Source organism: Xiphias gladius, chromosome 19 (genome assembly GCF_016859285.1).
Source record: "Xiphias gladius isolate SHS-SW01 ecotype Sanya breed wild chromosome 19, ASM1685928v1, whole genome shotgun sequence".
NCBI classification, from domain to species: Eukaryota; Metazoa; Chordata; class Actinopteri; order Istiophoriformes; family Xiphiidae; genus Xiphias; species Xiphias gladius.
In genome coordinates, this window is record NC_053418.1 from 23,575,042 (window position 1) to 23,592,730 (window position 17,689).

General features: G+C 42.9%; 1 protein-coding gene across 9 annotated transcripts in view; it reads left to right on the forward strand.

Moving 5' to 3' along the window:
• Nucleotides 1–17,689, forward strand: part of fbrsl1 (fibrosin-like 1) — a 279,559-nt gene that overhangs the window by 125,908 nt on the left and 135,962 nt on the right. For all 9 annotated transcript variants that reach the window (XM_040155019.1, XM_040155010.1, XM_040155017.1 and 6 more), the window contains exon 4: nt 534–569. In XM_040155019.1, coding sequence (XP_040010953.1) covers nt 534–569 — 36 coding nt within the window. The remainder of the gene's footprint in view (nt 1–533; nt 570–17,689) is intronic.

The following is a 17,689-nucleotide window of genomic DNA, read 5'->3' on the forward strand; positions in this document are numbered from 1 at the left end:
GATCTTGACCTGCACTGACACACATAATCTGAGTTATAAAACCATCGGAAGCAAATGTTTTGGCTACAAAAAGTCAGCAGCCAGAGATCGAAACATAAGTCATTAACCATTCAGGTTGCCTCATAAAGTGTCCTAGGTTAGGTATCCCAGAATTTCAGGATCAGTAAAGCATGTACAGTTCATACTGTGCTTAAAATTCAGTTACACAGCCTGAAAATAACCATTGTGCACTACATTCTTTATTTTTTTTACCAGATAATTAAGGTTTTCCACAGTGTGTTGCTATGACAGCTCAAATTAAGTCTATCAGCAGGACACAAATTATTGTTTTTAGTGTGGGTGTGGCCCAGCTACCTGCAGTAGTGGAAGCCAGAATGCATGGGAGTGATGGGTGGTGGGCGGGAGTCACATGGCAGGGCGGGTAAAAGGTTAACGTGAATATTGATATTAAAGCAGCACTGCTTCATCATGTCTGTGTCAGCGAGTGAAACGCTCCTTAAAGGTCATCCCTGTTCTCCTCTCTCTCCCTACAGAGTTCCGCTCACTCGCTGTCAGGCCGCGGCTACTCGGTAAGTGACATTTTCATGCTTCATAGCTTTACGCCAGAATTACAATCTCTAACGACCCGCTTTATGGCCCCGGCGCTCGACATTTTAATTATGTTAAATAGAGTAATGGAGAAATCATGATATTAGGAACATTAATTCTGGCTGACTGACTGATTAAATTGCGGGAAGGTGTCCTGCGCTACCTTGGCGAAAAGAGCCTCGATTTATTGGCATCGATCAGTGCCATTCGACGTTGCTGCAATTTGGCTGTCAGAGTTTTATGTCTTCGTCCAATGACTGCCGCTGGAGGATCCTTTTGGTCACATATCAGACAATATACCTAAAAGCTTTTTAAAGTCCCCCGCCACTATGCAATAAATACAATTTCTCACCACCGGACAAATGCATGTACATTTACACCTTCAAGAAGATCCATAGCAGTTAAACATGTCTTATGATTTGCTGGAACCGACTCTGCATTAATAGGAGTCAGTGAGATGGTCTTTATCATAGAACATGTAGTGTTGTTCAAAGTAAATGTACCTGGGAGGAATACTTAGTGATGCCTTGGAAAACATCAACCAAATCCTTTCAAAATACACTAGCTCACAAATTGTCAGTGCAAGACTATTTTTATTCCGTGAAAGCATCTGTTGCCTTGACCCAGTGCATTTTCGTACCGTAAATTTGTGCACTTCCCTTCCTATTGTTTCAATGATGTGTCTAGTCTCTTGGTAATAGAGACAGCGGCCGTCCTTATGTCCTTTGCTTAAAGGGGAATTCATAAGAGGAACATTCTTTAAAGTGTGCTACTTTTAGCTGATGAGTGGCATATGGCAGTTCTTATTGCAGCTTGGAAGCAATCATCCCGACAAACAAAACAACTATAAATGGTTTGTCATCGTTAATCTGCCTCAAAGGACTGCAGTTAAAGCGCTGAACAAAGCTTAACATCAAAAGGCACTGATCTCTGTGCAATCTTTTTTTATTATTTTGTTTTAATAGAACATGTCACTTTCCTATTCCCCAGCGGCCACATACTCACAGATGGATGAAAACAAACAAGACCTTCCAAAAAAGCTTGTGGAGCCCTTTGGCTCGAGCTGTCAGTTTGAGTCGGCAGGGAACAAGGCCTTCTCTTTATCTGAAAAGAGGAAGGAGGGAGTCAGAGAGAGAGAGAGAGAGAAAGAGTGCAGAAATGGAGATGGAGGGGGGCTTGGTGGTGGTGGTGTGGGGGCAGGGGCATTGTGCAAGCAAAGGAAAGTCCAGTAACAAGGGCAGGAAGTTTCATGTTGTCTTGCTCCCTCTCTGGCTATCCGATGGTGCTATCTGCAACGCTTGTAGCCTCTGGGCACCTCCTGGGTTCTGAGCTGACTCTCAATCTGCTCTGCTGCCAGGCCCGCTTGATTTCCGGGGTCTCTTTATCTGTAAGTGCTTCAGGCCTTACAGTAGGATGGTTTCAAAGGGGGTTAGGGTGTAGGGTCGGGGTGCTCCAGGGAACTGCCAGGCAGAGGCTGAGTGGGTATGGGAGGAGGAATAGGACGAGGGGAAGGCCAGGGGCTGGAGAGAATGTTAGGGCTGCAAGAAGAGGAAGAGAAAGGCTATGTATGTGGGTGGAGGACTGGTTGTAAAGTTGGGAGGGGGAGTGGGAGGTTTAACGAGGCGGGCACAGAGGCACAGTCATCACCACTGGCCACCGATAGCACAGACAGCTATCTGCTGATTGCCCCCTGCCGCTGATCGCGTCTCCACAAACAATCAAAAAATCAAACTGGTGAGGGTTTGGTTATCTGTCACAAGGCACTGAGAGGTAAAAAAAAAAAAAAGGCAATCTCTCCTGACAGTGTGTTTTCTACTTCTATGGGAGATAAAGCCTCTTCTTGTTTATGCGTCCATATGTCTCCCCTCTTTCGCTGCCTGCCAGGCTTAAATGGCCTCATTTGAATGTTTTACACAAGAATGTAGAAGTTTCTGGGCTTTAATGCCAGACTCGTGAAAAAGGGAAATTGGAGCCCCCAGTCTTTTGGACACAGCAAAAACTTTTATACTGTGTTAAAATGCTTGACTGTTGCATACAGTACACATTGTCTGCTGGTTTAATTAATCAAACAATATATTTACATATGAAAAATGCTGCACACACTGTACCGTAAATGTAGGTCAGATATCTCCTAGTCAGTCTAACCTATTTTTTTTTTAATCTCATCTCCTTCACTTTATTGTTTATTAAAAGAAAAAAACCAACAGAAAACTGAAAAAAGTAACTAACTTGCTAAATTAATAATAATTTAATATACATTTTCAAGTATTGATAGTGAGTTAAATTTGTATCTTGTGGAATGCAAACACCGTGGTGTAAGTGATATGTATCTCTGCAGGGGGGTCCATATACTGTATCTGTTAAAATTAAGCTGCTCATGACTGATCATTTTTTTGGACATTGAATTTCACATTTGAGGATTTTTGGAGAAAAATTCATGGATGTTTTTTCTTCTTTTTTTCTGAATTTGCCTGACAGGCATTTAAAAATGTGGTACAATTACAGGCTTTTTCCTATTGTCCTTGCTAAGGTGAACACAGACAATGGAACTCTAAAACTCTTCACAGTCCCAATATACAACACATATAGCACTAGCAAACTAGTTAAAGTGTGAACATGGAATTAATCCAGTTATAGTCATGCATTAGACAACTTCTGTAATGTTTATCAATTCCACAATAAATATAAATAAACCACATCACACCAGAGGTTGTAAGCAATAACTTGCTGACTGTATTAACTTTATTACCATTACAACCAATGTTGAACTTGCGTTGGTGAGCTTATAGTGCAGGACTGAGAGGACAACATTCAACACAGCCTTGTAATGAAACTGGCGTATAAATAAAACACATTAAAATACATAAAACACGCAGATATAAAAGATAAGCTAAAAACAAAATATAAGTTAAAATAAACATATATTAAGACTATAATTCAATGCCAATATCCATTCTCTGTATCAAAAAACGGATTTCACTTTGTAGGCTAACTACAAACTACCTTAAGTTACATAGTCTCCCAAACATGGTATATTTATTCAGTTGATAACATTGCGAGATGTGAAATCACTTCCAGCCACCCACCTCCCACCAACCCTTCATCCCCCATTCAGGGGTGAGGGCTAATCTCTGGACCGTTGAGTCCAGCAGCGGTACGTAGCAGCAGGACTGAGACTCGCTATCTCGCTCTCTGTGGAAGACTGGGTATGAAATTGTTTATCAGGCAGACTCTCTCCTGTCTGCTTTGTGCAGGCTTCATTATAGCCTCAGCTATGTTTGGGAGACAATATCTTTACCTTGTTTCCTGTGCTGCTACCTGCTTTTTGCTCAGCGGAGATGGTCCCAGGTTCTAGGCGATTTATCATCCTCTCAGGGGCGCCTTGATAAAGAACCAACATTCCCCTCTGCGCCTGGGAGATACAGCCTGCAAGAGATGCGGAAAATGTCAAAAAAAATCTCACTGCAACTCTATGCCCATTCTGTCACTACCCCAGGGCTGGATACACTGTATATAGGAAGAGATGTTTTAGCTAAGCGAAAAAAACAACACCTCCTTTTCCTTTCAGATGAAGTGATTGAGCCTCAGTCTTCCACTCCCCATCTTTTGAAACCACCCAAGGCCTAGCTACAGCTGATGTTTTCATGCACAAAAGCCCAGAGCTTTGCCTTTGACAGTATAATCTGACTAGTCTGTTTTGGGAGGGTTTATGTCTGCGATGTCAGGGAGTAAAACCTTAGCCAGAGTGTTTGGGTTGAGTGAGAGTGCTCAGAGCTCCCAGACACACCCGTTCTTCATTTCCCCTGCTCGGGTTGTCATAATCATATTTAACGCTAAATGAGTCTACACTCTAAACAGAGCAGTCTCAGAGTCATTTGTGCATTCTTAAACAGCCTTGTTTTAATTGATTTGGCATTCACGACCTCCACATTGTGGCAAACAGACTTCCCTGCATGAGAGATGAGGCTTTTTACGAGATCTTTGTCGAATACAAGAATGATGTCACTTAATTACAATAGAAGCCATTAAAAGCTTCATGCTTTATTTAACAAAACGACACAGATTCACTGGATTACATGCTAACTACAGCAATTGAAAGAAATTGAGTGTAAATTATAGCTTATACTTTAACAGAAAACCATGGCTTCTTTACCTACAGTACATGAAAAGTCTTAACTGTGTCTTTGTGAACGTCTCTGTGATTCTGCCTCTCTCTGTCTCTCTCACTCTGCTTACTTTTAAGTGGGGTGCGCAGGTGCCTCCATACCACCAGCTCTGCACATGGTGAAAATTAGTGAAGGAAACCACAAGCCCAGCAGGAGTGGGCTGGGGCCCTGACATTGTCCTGGCCTTGGGGTGGGGCGCTGGCTGTCAGGGGCCTCTCTATGAGGGCTGTCCGCCTTGAAAAACCTATTTGTTTATCCCTGTGTGCGGTCCAGCTTCAGATCCTGGGCCCTGCTGCTCTCTGCGCACCAGGGACCTGGGCTGTTGCCGTTAGCAACAGATAAAAATTGCTGTTAACCACAGCAGGGCCCACAACACATCAATCAACGAGTCTGCAGATAAAGGCTGCAGGCTTCGGGGGCCCTGGCTGAATGGCACAGTTGAAAATCCTTTTCCAGTGGCTGAGCACACACAGCTCTGGCGGTAGAGGCCTGCTATCATTCAGAGTAGAGGAGGCAAACTTCATTTTCAGCAATGCAGCTCAGGTTTTGTTCTAATGGAGATGCATTAGAACGGCACCAACACAAAGGGGACTCTGGAAGAGGTCATTTGAATAAAAGAGCGACACTGTGAATTAGTGTTGACCGGGCCGCAGAAAAACCAGCCCCAGCATAGTTCAGTTGTTCTAAATGAACTCTTAATTGCTTTTGCCACTTGGCTTTGCTCTTAAGGCTGCTTAAAAGCTGGGACGTTCAGCTTCACTGCATTCCACATACTCTGTTCATTAGGACTGAATTGAGATCAACGATTGGAAATAGCTAGAAGCTATACCCCAAAGGCCCAAATGGCATTAGTACAAAATATTTTTTCAGGAGAGGTGACTTCAGTGTTTCATTCTAACCTTTTTCAATCTAGTTCCACCACCCTTAAAGCAAATGTATGGTGATGACTTTGGTGCCTGGTAATGAAAAAGAACAATACTGATCTTTTCTTATATTAAATCCAGTTAATGTATTCCCACGTGAAGCTCTATGCTATCGCCCATGCTGGAGTTAGTCCAAATGAAACAGAGGCTCTCATGGGTAAAAGCATTAGTTTTATCCCCCTAAGCCCAGCCTTGATTATCATCACTCTTAGTTTGTCCTGGATGCACTGTCCCCTAACTCACATTTGCCCCACTTTAAACAAATAGCCCTATAATATAACAATCAAACAATGCTCTGAGGATTTGTTTACGGCAGGCTTTCTCCCCATTAAGTTTCACGGACACTGTAGACAAATAAAGTGGTAATTCCACTTTATCATATGTTACATATACCACAATCAAGCAGCAATTACATGCTCCTTCCATTTGTAAGAGCTCCCAGTGCCGACGTGGATGTTTTAATGAGGGCTGTAATGAACGCTCAGGGTGTTTGGCAAGTCTCCGAGATGTTGCTGGGGCTTTTATGGCTCCCCATTATAATGTACAATTTGCATCAGCAAATTACAATGCTCCATATCATTATCCTGCACCAAGGCCCGATCATAAATTAGAGCTCCAATTACAAACATCTATCTGGGAACTGGCGAATGAATACAATGGCAGCCCACCAGAAGCAGGCAGGAGAGAGAGAAAGCCTCCTGTGGATTGTGGGATGAGACTACGATAGAGGTGTGATATTCTCATAAACCGTCCTTATGGGGAATTCATGCTTCCAAGAGAAATAGACCGTTTTGGGGGAAAAGAACGTCTGCTAGATCTGTTTTGGCAGTTCCATATGTCATATTTCACAGCGCGCTGCACATTGAACTTTTTGGTATTTTAATCTCCTTCCTTCTGCTAAACACAACACCCACTGATTTCGATGGCTGACTGTTTCACACTTCTTATTCAAAGCTATGTAAGCCTGTCCATTCAGCTGTGCAGAGGAAAGGCCTCGTTTAATGTTTCTCAATTCAGACCCAGCTATGTCTCTGTCTCTTCCAGTCACCGTCTGTTTGACTCTCTCTCCCTCTCTTATTCGGCTTGATTATACACTGGAGGGAACATAATAAATCATAGAAATTTATCATGTTGCAGCTTATTAATTCAGCGCCACAAGTGTAATATTAGTCTGTGTCATTTAAAGAAGCAGGCATTGCAGCATTGCCAATGTCCCCCAAGGAATCCAGAGGAAGCCAGTTTAGTTTGGGCAGAACCTAATGAAAAAAAGAGACTATTTTCATTTCCCAAAGCAAGTGTTGGTTGTTCTTCACTCTTTCTTCTTCATAACGCTCCTCTCTTTCTCTTACTGATATGAAAATGCAATGCTGCCTCAGTTATTGTAGGAGAAACAAACAGCGGTGTTTCAGTGATTGCTGTGTTGCCTGTAATCGGCGACCTGTGGCCAAATCTCGCATGGAGATGTAGAATAAAAGGTGTACGCCAACAGATAGCTGCAGGCACCAAGCAGAAACCACTTCTACTGATGAGACAAAAGGCCTGCGGGTCTCCCTCAAACCCACAAGAGCTCCCCGACGCCACACAAACAAAGCCTGAAATTAAGAAGAGCCAGAGGCAGGCCCTTTTCTACACCAGAGCTAAAGTGTTCCTTTTTCATGGCCTCAGTGGACTTCCAGTATGGGATTGTAATAGGGCAGAGAAACAAAACTACGCTGTGGAATTTTCAGTCACAGATTTTGAAAAAGCAGTTTTCTCACAATATTTTTCTCTTCTCTTTTCTGGCTCTTTCAACATTCGCACCTCCCACCAACCTTTCTGGGCTAATTTTAAAGGTACTAAAACCTCCTCTTGTAGCCTTTAGAGGGTGTCAGATAATGTTTAATTCATGTTTTGTTTTAACCTTGCATATCTGAAGGATCAAAAGCATCCATCTTTGCTTTTTGGCTGCAATGCCAGAGCACAGAGGATGAGTGCGAGCCCTTGTTTGAGTTTGAGAGGTCATGAGATGAAGAGACTTTATTCCATATTCACAAACACCCCCTAGCAATTATTCCCACTATCTTTTATGTTTCTATGAATCTATTAGGGTTAAAGCCCCCACCCACCTCTATTACTCTACCAGCAAGAGTACCTTTTGCGAAACCTGTACAAAAAAGTTTTACTAAGTAGGTCATGTTCTGCCACTCGTCTTCTAATCACTCAACGAAAAGAACACAATTTCCCTCCATCGGAGCCCCTGAGCCTTGCTCCTGGGATTTCACTGAGCAATGCACACTCATTTGATATTCTGGCATGTTTCCTCCTTTTCCTTTCTCTCTCTACACCCCTCTTTTTACTTTCCTTACCTTGTATCTGACAGTACACAAGCAACACCTACCCTGCCTCCAACATCACCACACACACATATGTATCACAGCCCCTCCTCCTCCGCCCATGTCTCTCTCTCTCTCACTGTCTCTCCGTCTCTCTCAGTGGAGAAGGTGTCTGACAGGAACAGCAGGTAAGGTATAAGATTACAGGAGAAGCAGGGGCAATTATACCTCCAGCTGATGCTGGTGTGTTTATGAGGAGAGTAACTGTTAATGACAGTGTTGTGGCTTCTCTAGAGGCCAGAGCACAGCTTTGGGAAACCTGCTGTTTTTGTCAGCCTAGCTTCCTGCTATGCGTTTTTCTCTGTCCGCCTATCTGATTTTTGTTCTTTCTCTTTCTCTCTCCCACGCCTCGGCGACACTGAGAGCCTTCACTTTGAGCTGCCGTGCCTCTGTGTTGCCCTGCCTATGCTGTGTTTTTGCCTTTTGGGTAAACAGAAGCAGCAAGCAGGTACAGATTTCCTGTAATGTGCTCAACTAGCATGTACTGACTGGATTGCAAGTAAAAATGGCTTATTGAGGTCATAGCAGCTTGACTTGGTAAAGCATACTGGTAAACATGTATATACAGTAGACACACACAAAGTGATAAACATATATAGATATATTTGAAATCATAACGATAAACATCTTTGTGCTAATCCAGTATACCTTTGTTTTGTGCAGCCCTACCTCACAGTTGTTATTCGCCATGTTTGACCATATGTAAATCCTTTTTCACTTCTGTCTTTGCCGGATGGTGCTGAGACACTATTTGTCATTTGTTTTGCTCTAGACCTGTCTGACTGTCTGTATGTGTTTGACCAAGTTGGACATGTACCCTATTTGTGAATATGTCATTTGCATTTGTTGGATGTTTAGGTTTTTGGCGGTCTTCAAAATGAATGCTGTTTTACTCACTGAAAGTCACTTTGGATAGAAGAGTCAGATAAATGCCAGGAAATGTAAATGAATGCCAGACTCACCCTCCAGTCTTCTGCCCACAACCATCCACACTCCAGACCCCATCCACTGTGCCCTCAGCGTGTGGTTGGCCTTGGCCCCGATCACATCAGGGCACATGGGAGATTAACTGGGCTGGCTTACTCACTCAGCAGGTTCCCCGACTCCCCTCCTCTCATCCCGGCCCAATCTGCCAGCTAGCCTCCTACTCTGCCGAGCCATGGCAGCAGGGCACCGCAAGCCCGGCCTGCCTTCATTACGCCTGCCAGATGGGCTGAGAATTAGATTCGAACTCCCACCATGGAGGGAGGGAGTGGAAAGAGATTGAGGAGAGAGGAAGGGAGAGAGGTGGCAGAGGAAAAGGGTGGAGGGAAGAAAGTTGTGGGGGGAAGAAAGTAATGGTTTTTGTTTTCATTTATGTTGCGAGTTATTACATTTTAATGTAACACCCCTGGGACCTGGCAGCATTAAATGGCTGTTCTTGAATAATCGACACTAACTGCTAGCAAATGCTAGGGAGAAATGAAATTAGCGAGCGCAGCAATTTGGCACAGTGATTATCGGCTCCTTGGAGGCACTTCCTGATGATTTAAGAATGCTAACATTTAAGCAAGTCAGATCTCATTACTCTTCAAGGTTAAATCGAGCTGTGTCGGAGGGGAGGCAGATGCTTGATTGGAAATAGTGCTTCCTTGTCTCTCTTCATCTCTCTTTGTTCATGCCAATGTTTCTCACTTTTGCGGCAGCTCACTGCAGGCAGAAAAGACTCAGGGCTGAAATCTGTCAGACCCCGATGACACCTTTTGCCAGCTCTTAATTAGATCAGCAATACTCGGTTTCCAAGGTATAATTTGTCCTTTGCCAAGGATCATCACTCTTGCTATGAGCACTGCCATGCTAACTGCCTCAGCCTCACTCTGAATCTCTGTGTACAACACATTCCCTTCCACACAGATGCAATGCTGTGCCCATGGATGAACAAAAGAAAATAGGGACCTTTTTGAATCCACACCAAAGGAAAAGTGCGTATTACTTTTCAGACTGGCCCACAAATGTTCTTTTATACTGTATTTTTCTCTTCTGTTCTCACTCGTTCTATGGAGGCAGAAACGATTTTCAAAGTAATTTCAGCCCTGTCATCTTCTTGGTCCAGTGTTTACCTCAGCCAGCCATACACATCTGTTCCCCACACACACTTGATCCAATTAGGTGACACCAGACAATGGCTTACTCCTCCATAAGCCCAGCGCAGCGCCAGGGGTCCCAAACACTACGGAAGTGTTTTTTCTTCCATTACGGGGCGTCAGATCCTTTTAAAGGTGTTTACCCGCCGTCGATGTGTCAGCCCCTGTTTCCAAAAGGGGGCTCAGCTGGAGAAGTGATAGGGGATGAGGATAATGATGCGAGTGGGAGCAGTGTGGCGGATGCAGATGCACTTTACCGTGCTGCGTGTGATAAATCCTTCTCTCCGCTGCATTGCATCCCGCAAAGTTGAGGGACAGATGGGTTGGACTTTTATCTTCGCTTTCTAAATGCAGGAGAAATCAAAACATTTTTCACTGCAGTGATGAGATTTATTTAAAGCAAGGCAGGAGCAACAAAGCTACTTTGGGGAATATGTCTATTAGTTTTTCCAAGCTGTTGTTTTCTCATGCAGAGGGGGAAAATCATTGCAAGTCAAATGTAATCATCCCGCCGTTGGGTTATGCTCCGTCTCGAATAATAATAATATGAGGTTGGTCCCTGGCATTGCCTACATCAGGCTTGTAATTTGAATTTCTGAGACACAAGTAAGAAGGCTGATGTTAATCACAACCAATCACTGATGTTATCGTTGTTGTTTTTTTCCTTGTTTATAACAGCTTTATCTTTTGGCACATCTTGAAATTTGGCAGCCTGAATTCATTATCTGCAGTGTTTCATGTAGTCTACAAACATGGCGTCTGTAATGTTGGATTGTGCCTCCTCCTACTTACATGCTGTTGTGCACCGTACCACATCTGATGTCTCTACATCACATTTTGTCTTTGTTGTGGCCAAAAGGATTTCTGGATTGTAGCAGGGTTACCCCAGGAATGAGGAAAAAGCCTCTAAATTGTAACCAGGCATTTCCACATGAAACATTCATGCTTAAGTATGATTAGCAGAGATTAAGGTGGGTTTGTTTTGCCTCTTAGAAGGCCCCGTGACAATTTAGAAATGGATTGAGAGCAGCTTTTGCAGGCACAGCCTCCTTAATCCCGTGCCAAGAGTTCTCACCCACTTTTGCTGAATTATTTACATTAAAGTTCTCACGTCAGCTTTGGAGCCAAGGGCCTAAAGGTACTATGTGTTAAACTGCCTAAACCTCAAAGCATAGGAGGAATGGAAAATATTATGTTAAGTATTTCCAAGACTTTAAGTGGAACATTTTTTGCAAAGAAAGATGTTTGTCAGTGCCACTTGAGGAGCTATTCTGTCGATATTAGAAGACAAAAACATAATGTGTTTCATTAAGTTCAAAGAGAGTGTGCCTACTGTAATGGAAGCAGTAGCTTGTACATTTTCTATTTCCAAGACTGACAGAATAGACAGAGATCAAATAGTGGTCCATTCTCCCAGCCAGTGATGTGTATCCATCTCCCAATCCAAGCCATTCTACTATCTTGTATCCCATTTCCATACCGTCTCCTTATCATGTATATGCGATGGAGCCCTCCCATGTGCTGGATAATGTGATCCCCAGATAGATTCATTCATACATAATGATAAAAGATGGGTTTGGACAGGGCTACTTATTTGACAATCATTGAAGTGCCACTGTGATGGATGGCGAGGAGGACCTCCACCCCCCCCCATAACCACGACTCCCTCTTCTGATCCCACCTTATTTATTTTCCCCAGCCCAGCTCAAGGTCTCGACTCACTTTAAAAGAGAAATATCAAATTGAATTAAAATTGCCCACTCACCCAAAACAGAGACCTGTGCGCCTTAAAAATCACACATCTGTTCCCACAATTCATTGTTGCAACGTCAAACTCTCTCTCTCTTTCGCTCTCTCTCTCTCTTCCTCTCTCTCTCTGGTGCGTGGTAATGTGAATTATTCATGCCAGCGGGGCCGCGGTGTGCTTCATCATGTTAAAGTGCCCATGACATTACTGATGGAGCCACCGACGCCCCCACACTGCTAGCTATGCTAATGCATTTGGAAGGAGGAAAGAAAAGAGATGGCAGCACCTCTAGGGATCAGGAGGACAAGAACAGATCACGTATTAGAAATTAGTTATTGAAGGTCTAAGTCCTAGTCCAATTGCAAATTTCCTTCCTTACCTGAAAAAGTCCTAGGAATGAAGAACCCAAACATTGTTACTGTTCCAGGACTTTGAATCAATCAGTCAGCCTTTGCAATTAAAGTTGTCATGTTACGTGCCACCTCCATGGTGCAATGTTCCTTGTTCGAGTCTGGCTGGGGTCCTTTGTTGTATCTCTTTCTCTCCCTTGTTCCCTCTCATTTCTCTGCAGTCCCTATCTAATAAAAGCATAAAATGCCCAAGAGATAATTCTTTAAATGAACAATTAAAGACTTTATTAAAAAAAATCCAAGTCAACTTTAATCTGATGACAATGCTAGTTAAATGCTAGTTCTAAAGCAGCTGTTTTTATTTTTTATGCAAGTCAGTAATTGAAAAAGTGTTTCTATCATGCAACACTGCTACTCTGTGAATGTTTTCCAACTGCACAGGATAAGATTTTTTTTTTAATATATCTTACACTTGCACAAAAAAAAACTAAGAGCAGTTGAACAAGTGAATAAGTTTCACTCACTCCTTTCAACACCCACATTTGACCAGCTCATGCTGAGATTCAAAGTTTTTGATCACAACCCCACTTCTCAGCTGGATTACCTTTCTGCTCACTGAGAGAGTGCGTCTCAGTGGCACCCAGGGGATTACTTTGTGTTACAGTGCATCCGTGCTGGGAGCTCTAATGATGTGCTGTATTTATCGGAACCATGAAATTCAATAAGCCAGCTCAATTGTAAGTGCAAAGAATTAACTTTGATCGTGATATTGAATGTAGAGCATCAGTTTAGCTTGTGAAAGGATATACTTGCACTAAATGGTGTCATAGTGCACATAATGTGGGCCCACAGGGAGACGCCATCATTCAGCTCCATGTCCTTCAGGTGTTCGTATTCATGTATAAGAATGGTCTGATAGATAGGGATTTCTAAGACAGCAGACTATCGCATCTGGCACCTCTTCTCCATATCTGTAGATTCATGCAAATGGAGGCTTCTCCTCAAATGTTATTTCTCCATGTTGTAAATCGATCTTGCAATGAGCCAGTGCAGTCTGGCAGAGGTGATACACAAAGAAAACAAGCACAGAAAAAGGAGAAAGCAGAGAGAAGAGGTTGAGGGTATGAAAGTATTTCCACTGTCGGTTTGTGTTAGAGCGGCCTCCGATATGCTCTTTGTGAAGCTTTTCTCGCCTCTTTCAGAAACCACCCGCGTCTGTAAAGGTGCTGGGCGAGATGAGCAGTACTGATACTGTGTTTCCCACACGCTTTGCCTTCTGAAATTTCACAACCAATAGCGGTTACTGACAGAGGAGGCCTGATAAAATCTCACCTGATTAGAAAAAAGAGAGTGAGAAAGGCAGTGAGAAAGAGTTGAGGCAAGGCGAGTAAAAACTAGAAGAGATAGCGGGTCTGATTGGGTCTCTGAGGTTGTGTCTAGGTTTCAGTTGACACATCTCTGGCCGGCCTTGAGTGCACCACGCTATCCACAAATGACTGGGTTGAGTCAAGACTGACAGATTGAAAACCACACTGGCATTGCTTTATCTTCTGATTGCAAATTTGACACAGAGATTCTTCAAGTATGATTACAACTTCTTCCTTTTCAGATTCGTTCAGGGCAAACAAGGTCAACACTTTTTAAATCTTATCTAATCATAATCCTTTAAGATTTCTTGAGGTATACACAGATATATTGTACACATACACACAATATGTATTTTTTCTTTGGTTAATGGTTATTAATTGAAACCATCACATACGCCACCTTGACAGTGGTCTCTTTCAATTTGGCAGCGTGGTGGTGGATCATTGGCACCCAGTCATGTGAGACTTTGGAGAGTAGGGGGTATTCCAGGGGCCAAAAGATGAGCCCGATCCCAAGTAGGCAGTAGATCCGGCCCCAAAATACCCAAGTTGCTATGCTGAAACTCAGGAATGCAGTCAACCAGCCACTCTTGTTTTTGAGAGGAGGAGGAAGAAGGAAGGAAGGCAGTACATGGGATCATCCTGTTTGTTCTTTTTATGACTTAATCTGCTATGATTATTCTCCTTATCTCTGATCATCTCTGATATTATGGGTTCCATTTCGTCGCTGTCATTAAAGCTGAGGTGATATGATGGAGTGTCTGAGTTATTAACAATCACAGTAATTTGACTTGCTTGACAACATACTGTATGTGAGATTTGAACAAGTGGCAACCCAGATGCTTTGAGTGAAAATTGTTCACTCAACACTCAATTTGGAAAAATATTTGCATTTCACACTCACTAATTGGGAGATTTTTTTTAGTTTAAACCTTTCAAATGACACGTCACGAAAGGTCCGCCCAACTCCCCCGTCCTCCTCCTATTAGAGATGCTTGTTAGGAGAGCTGCCATAGGCCCTCATAGCTGTGACAGCACAGTCACAATCTATTACAGTGACTGCGAGCCTGCGCATCTCATGACTGGCGCCAAATATTGGTTTTGCTGATAAATTCTAAAAAATAACCCGCCGCATTAATGCAGAGAAAAATAAACAGGAGGCTTGTCGACAGGATGTGGGTGGCTGTCCCATGGGAAAGGAATCTCGGGGATATAGAAATAGTTACAGCATCACCCAACGGGGGTTCCACCACCTCCCCCTCACAATCTTTCCTACACTCCCAGTGCCTTGCAGCTATTGAGGCACTTGTGTGGCTGTAGTAAGACAGCAAAGTTTTCATTTACTATCTACACAGCTCCCTCTCCGAAAGCAAGCCTTCGGGGTAATGTTAGGTCTTTTCATAAGTTACAAAGATGTAATTAGACAAATTAGCTCAGCAGACACTCAGGGTTGCGTTTTAATGGCTGCATGTTGCCTAGGCTGGTAATTAGCAGGCAGCCGCTGCTCCAAAATCACACATTGCACCCGAGGCCTTGCATCCGTAACCTGACAACCAGTAGCAGTGCGGTAATGAAGGCTTATGTATCCCACCGGCTTGGTTTGTCTCACTTGCCAGCCAGGTTTGATGTCGGAACTCATGCTGAGCCACTGTGTAAATCTCTTGTTTATGCCAATGTATCATTCTCTTCCAGGTTGAGCATGCCGTCCTTTCAGCACAGTGATGTATTGAAATCAAACTGATGTGTTTTTGCCTCAGAGGTGCAGACTTTCATTTGAGCCAATCACCTTTATGGTTCAATTCATCAGGGCCTTGGACTACGTGTCCTGGTCTCTTGTTGTGAGTAGCACCCAGGGAGCCAGTGAGTCATTTCTACACACCCAGCTCCTCTCCCACTTTTAATGACTTGCCGATGGTGATTTTCACCAAGCGCCTGTTTTTTATTGGCTCGGAATAAATTCCCCTTCTCTCTGACACTAGACATTCTCTTTAAATTGGATTGAGAGGGCTGAATGCCAAATCGGAAATGGCCCAGCAAAATGCAGACCTGTGAGAGAATATATTTATCTATTTACTGTATGTGTCCATATTACATTTGTGACACTGTGTTTATCACAAATATGACTTAGCTGCAAGCTTTTCACTGTTACTGTGAGTCTTCATATACAGCAAGAAATTGATTTTCTCCCTTTTCCATATATCTACAAACTACGGCTCAAAGGTATGTCTTTGCACTTGTGTATTTCATAACATTTGACATTATCTGAAAAGACATCACATTTAGCTGCTATCATTAGGTATATTGAATATGTCATATTTCACTTCGTTCAGCAGAATTCCCCAAATTTAGTTTGTGGTTCTACTTAAAAGGGTACTTAAAATATTAACAAATTAAAGTGGCAACGTTGAAGCTTTTCATTTAAATAACTGTCTGTTAAGTCACTGTCTATCATTAAATGGTGTAACACAATGGTGATTGAACATATGGCCCGCTGATGAAAGTACTGCGATATTTATATATTTGCAGTGTGAGGAACTGGGTGTCTGTGGCAACATTAATTGAAAAAAAAATCTGTATTAAGGTACTGCTAATGCAAACCAAACATTTCCTGCTTCTTCGGCTTCACATTAAAAGCGTATAACTGGCAAAACTTTAGTTGACTTTTATTATGAAGTAGTCACAGGAAACGCAATGTGTTTGTCAGTGAGCTCAACATTTACCTCTATCTTTCATAAAAAATGCGTCCACAAAACAAAACAACCGTCATTTTGGGCATTTTTGGACAGCGGATCAGTTTGAAATATTGCAGGGAGTAATGGAGGAAGTAGGAGCAGCCACAGTGAGCTGTTAGATGAAGAGCTGCAGGCAACAGGCTGCTCACCTCTAACTTCTCAGCCAGGTAACTTAACTCCTTTCATTGTACCCTGCTGTTCACAGACTCATCCTGCATAAGATCAGATCACGGCTGCTCACAGGATGATGGAAAAAGGCCAATTAATGCCTGACTTCTTTAATAAAAAACAACAATAGTTTGTTTTGCTGCCCTCCTGTAGTATTAAACCACATTTGCTGTTACCAGCAGTTGCTACATGTGTCACCAAATCAACCAGGACTGAAATCTTCCGGATTGCCACTTTAAAGCTTTTATTTCATAATTATAATCAATTTATATTTAACCTCTCTAACAGATAAACTGCACTTCTTGAAGCTAAGTAAAATAAAAAATAACACCATTAGCTGCTGCATGTTCAGTACTGCCATTTGGCCTAACCTCTCGCAGGCACAGCAGCTTTGTAGCACATAGTATCTTTCTGTCCTAATTGTGGGGGCAAGTTGGCACAATGTTCTGCCTTCACCGACGTGGGAAGGAGATGATTGGAAACAACGTGCCTCAAGTGGATAGCGGCACACATCCACAGGAGCTTTGTGGACCAGGGAGATAAGGCTGGAGCCCACAGCATGACAGGAGAGTGGGACTGGGGAATGGAGGACAGCACACTGCAGCCTTAAGGCCAGAAGACTCAGCAGAGAGTAATGAGGGCCAGTTCTCACTGAGGACACTGCCAAACTGCCTGAGAGAGCAAGGAAGGGAGAGGAGGAGAGGTGGAATAACAACCTTGGAGGGCAAATTAGCTGCCTCGCCATAGTGGCTGACATAGTAGAATGTGGAAACAAAAGACACAAATGACAAGGAACAAATCTGAAGGTGGCTTTGATTCTAGGTGCAGGAATCTGTTGGGACTGGCACAATTACACACCAGAGTCACAAAATAAGTATACCTGTATGTAGTGCGCCATTATGTATTTGTGTCAAAATGATTACATGGCGTCTTTGCTATGTTATAATGTGGCACACCACAAAGAATGACAAAGTGATTGAGACATTGGAAGATATGTAAAAGTAAACATCAACACCTTCAGAAGCATTAAAATGCTAAAAATACAGTTGGCCCCACTGAAAGCCATAAAATGTCCAGGTCAAATTTTGAATTTGTCCAATAGTTTATTTTGACCAAATACCTGCAAAATTAGCCTACTTTGTGTTGTGTTGCT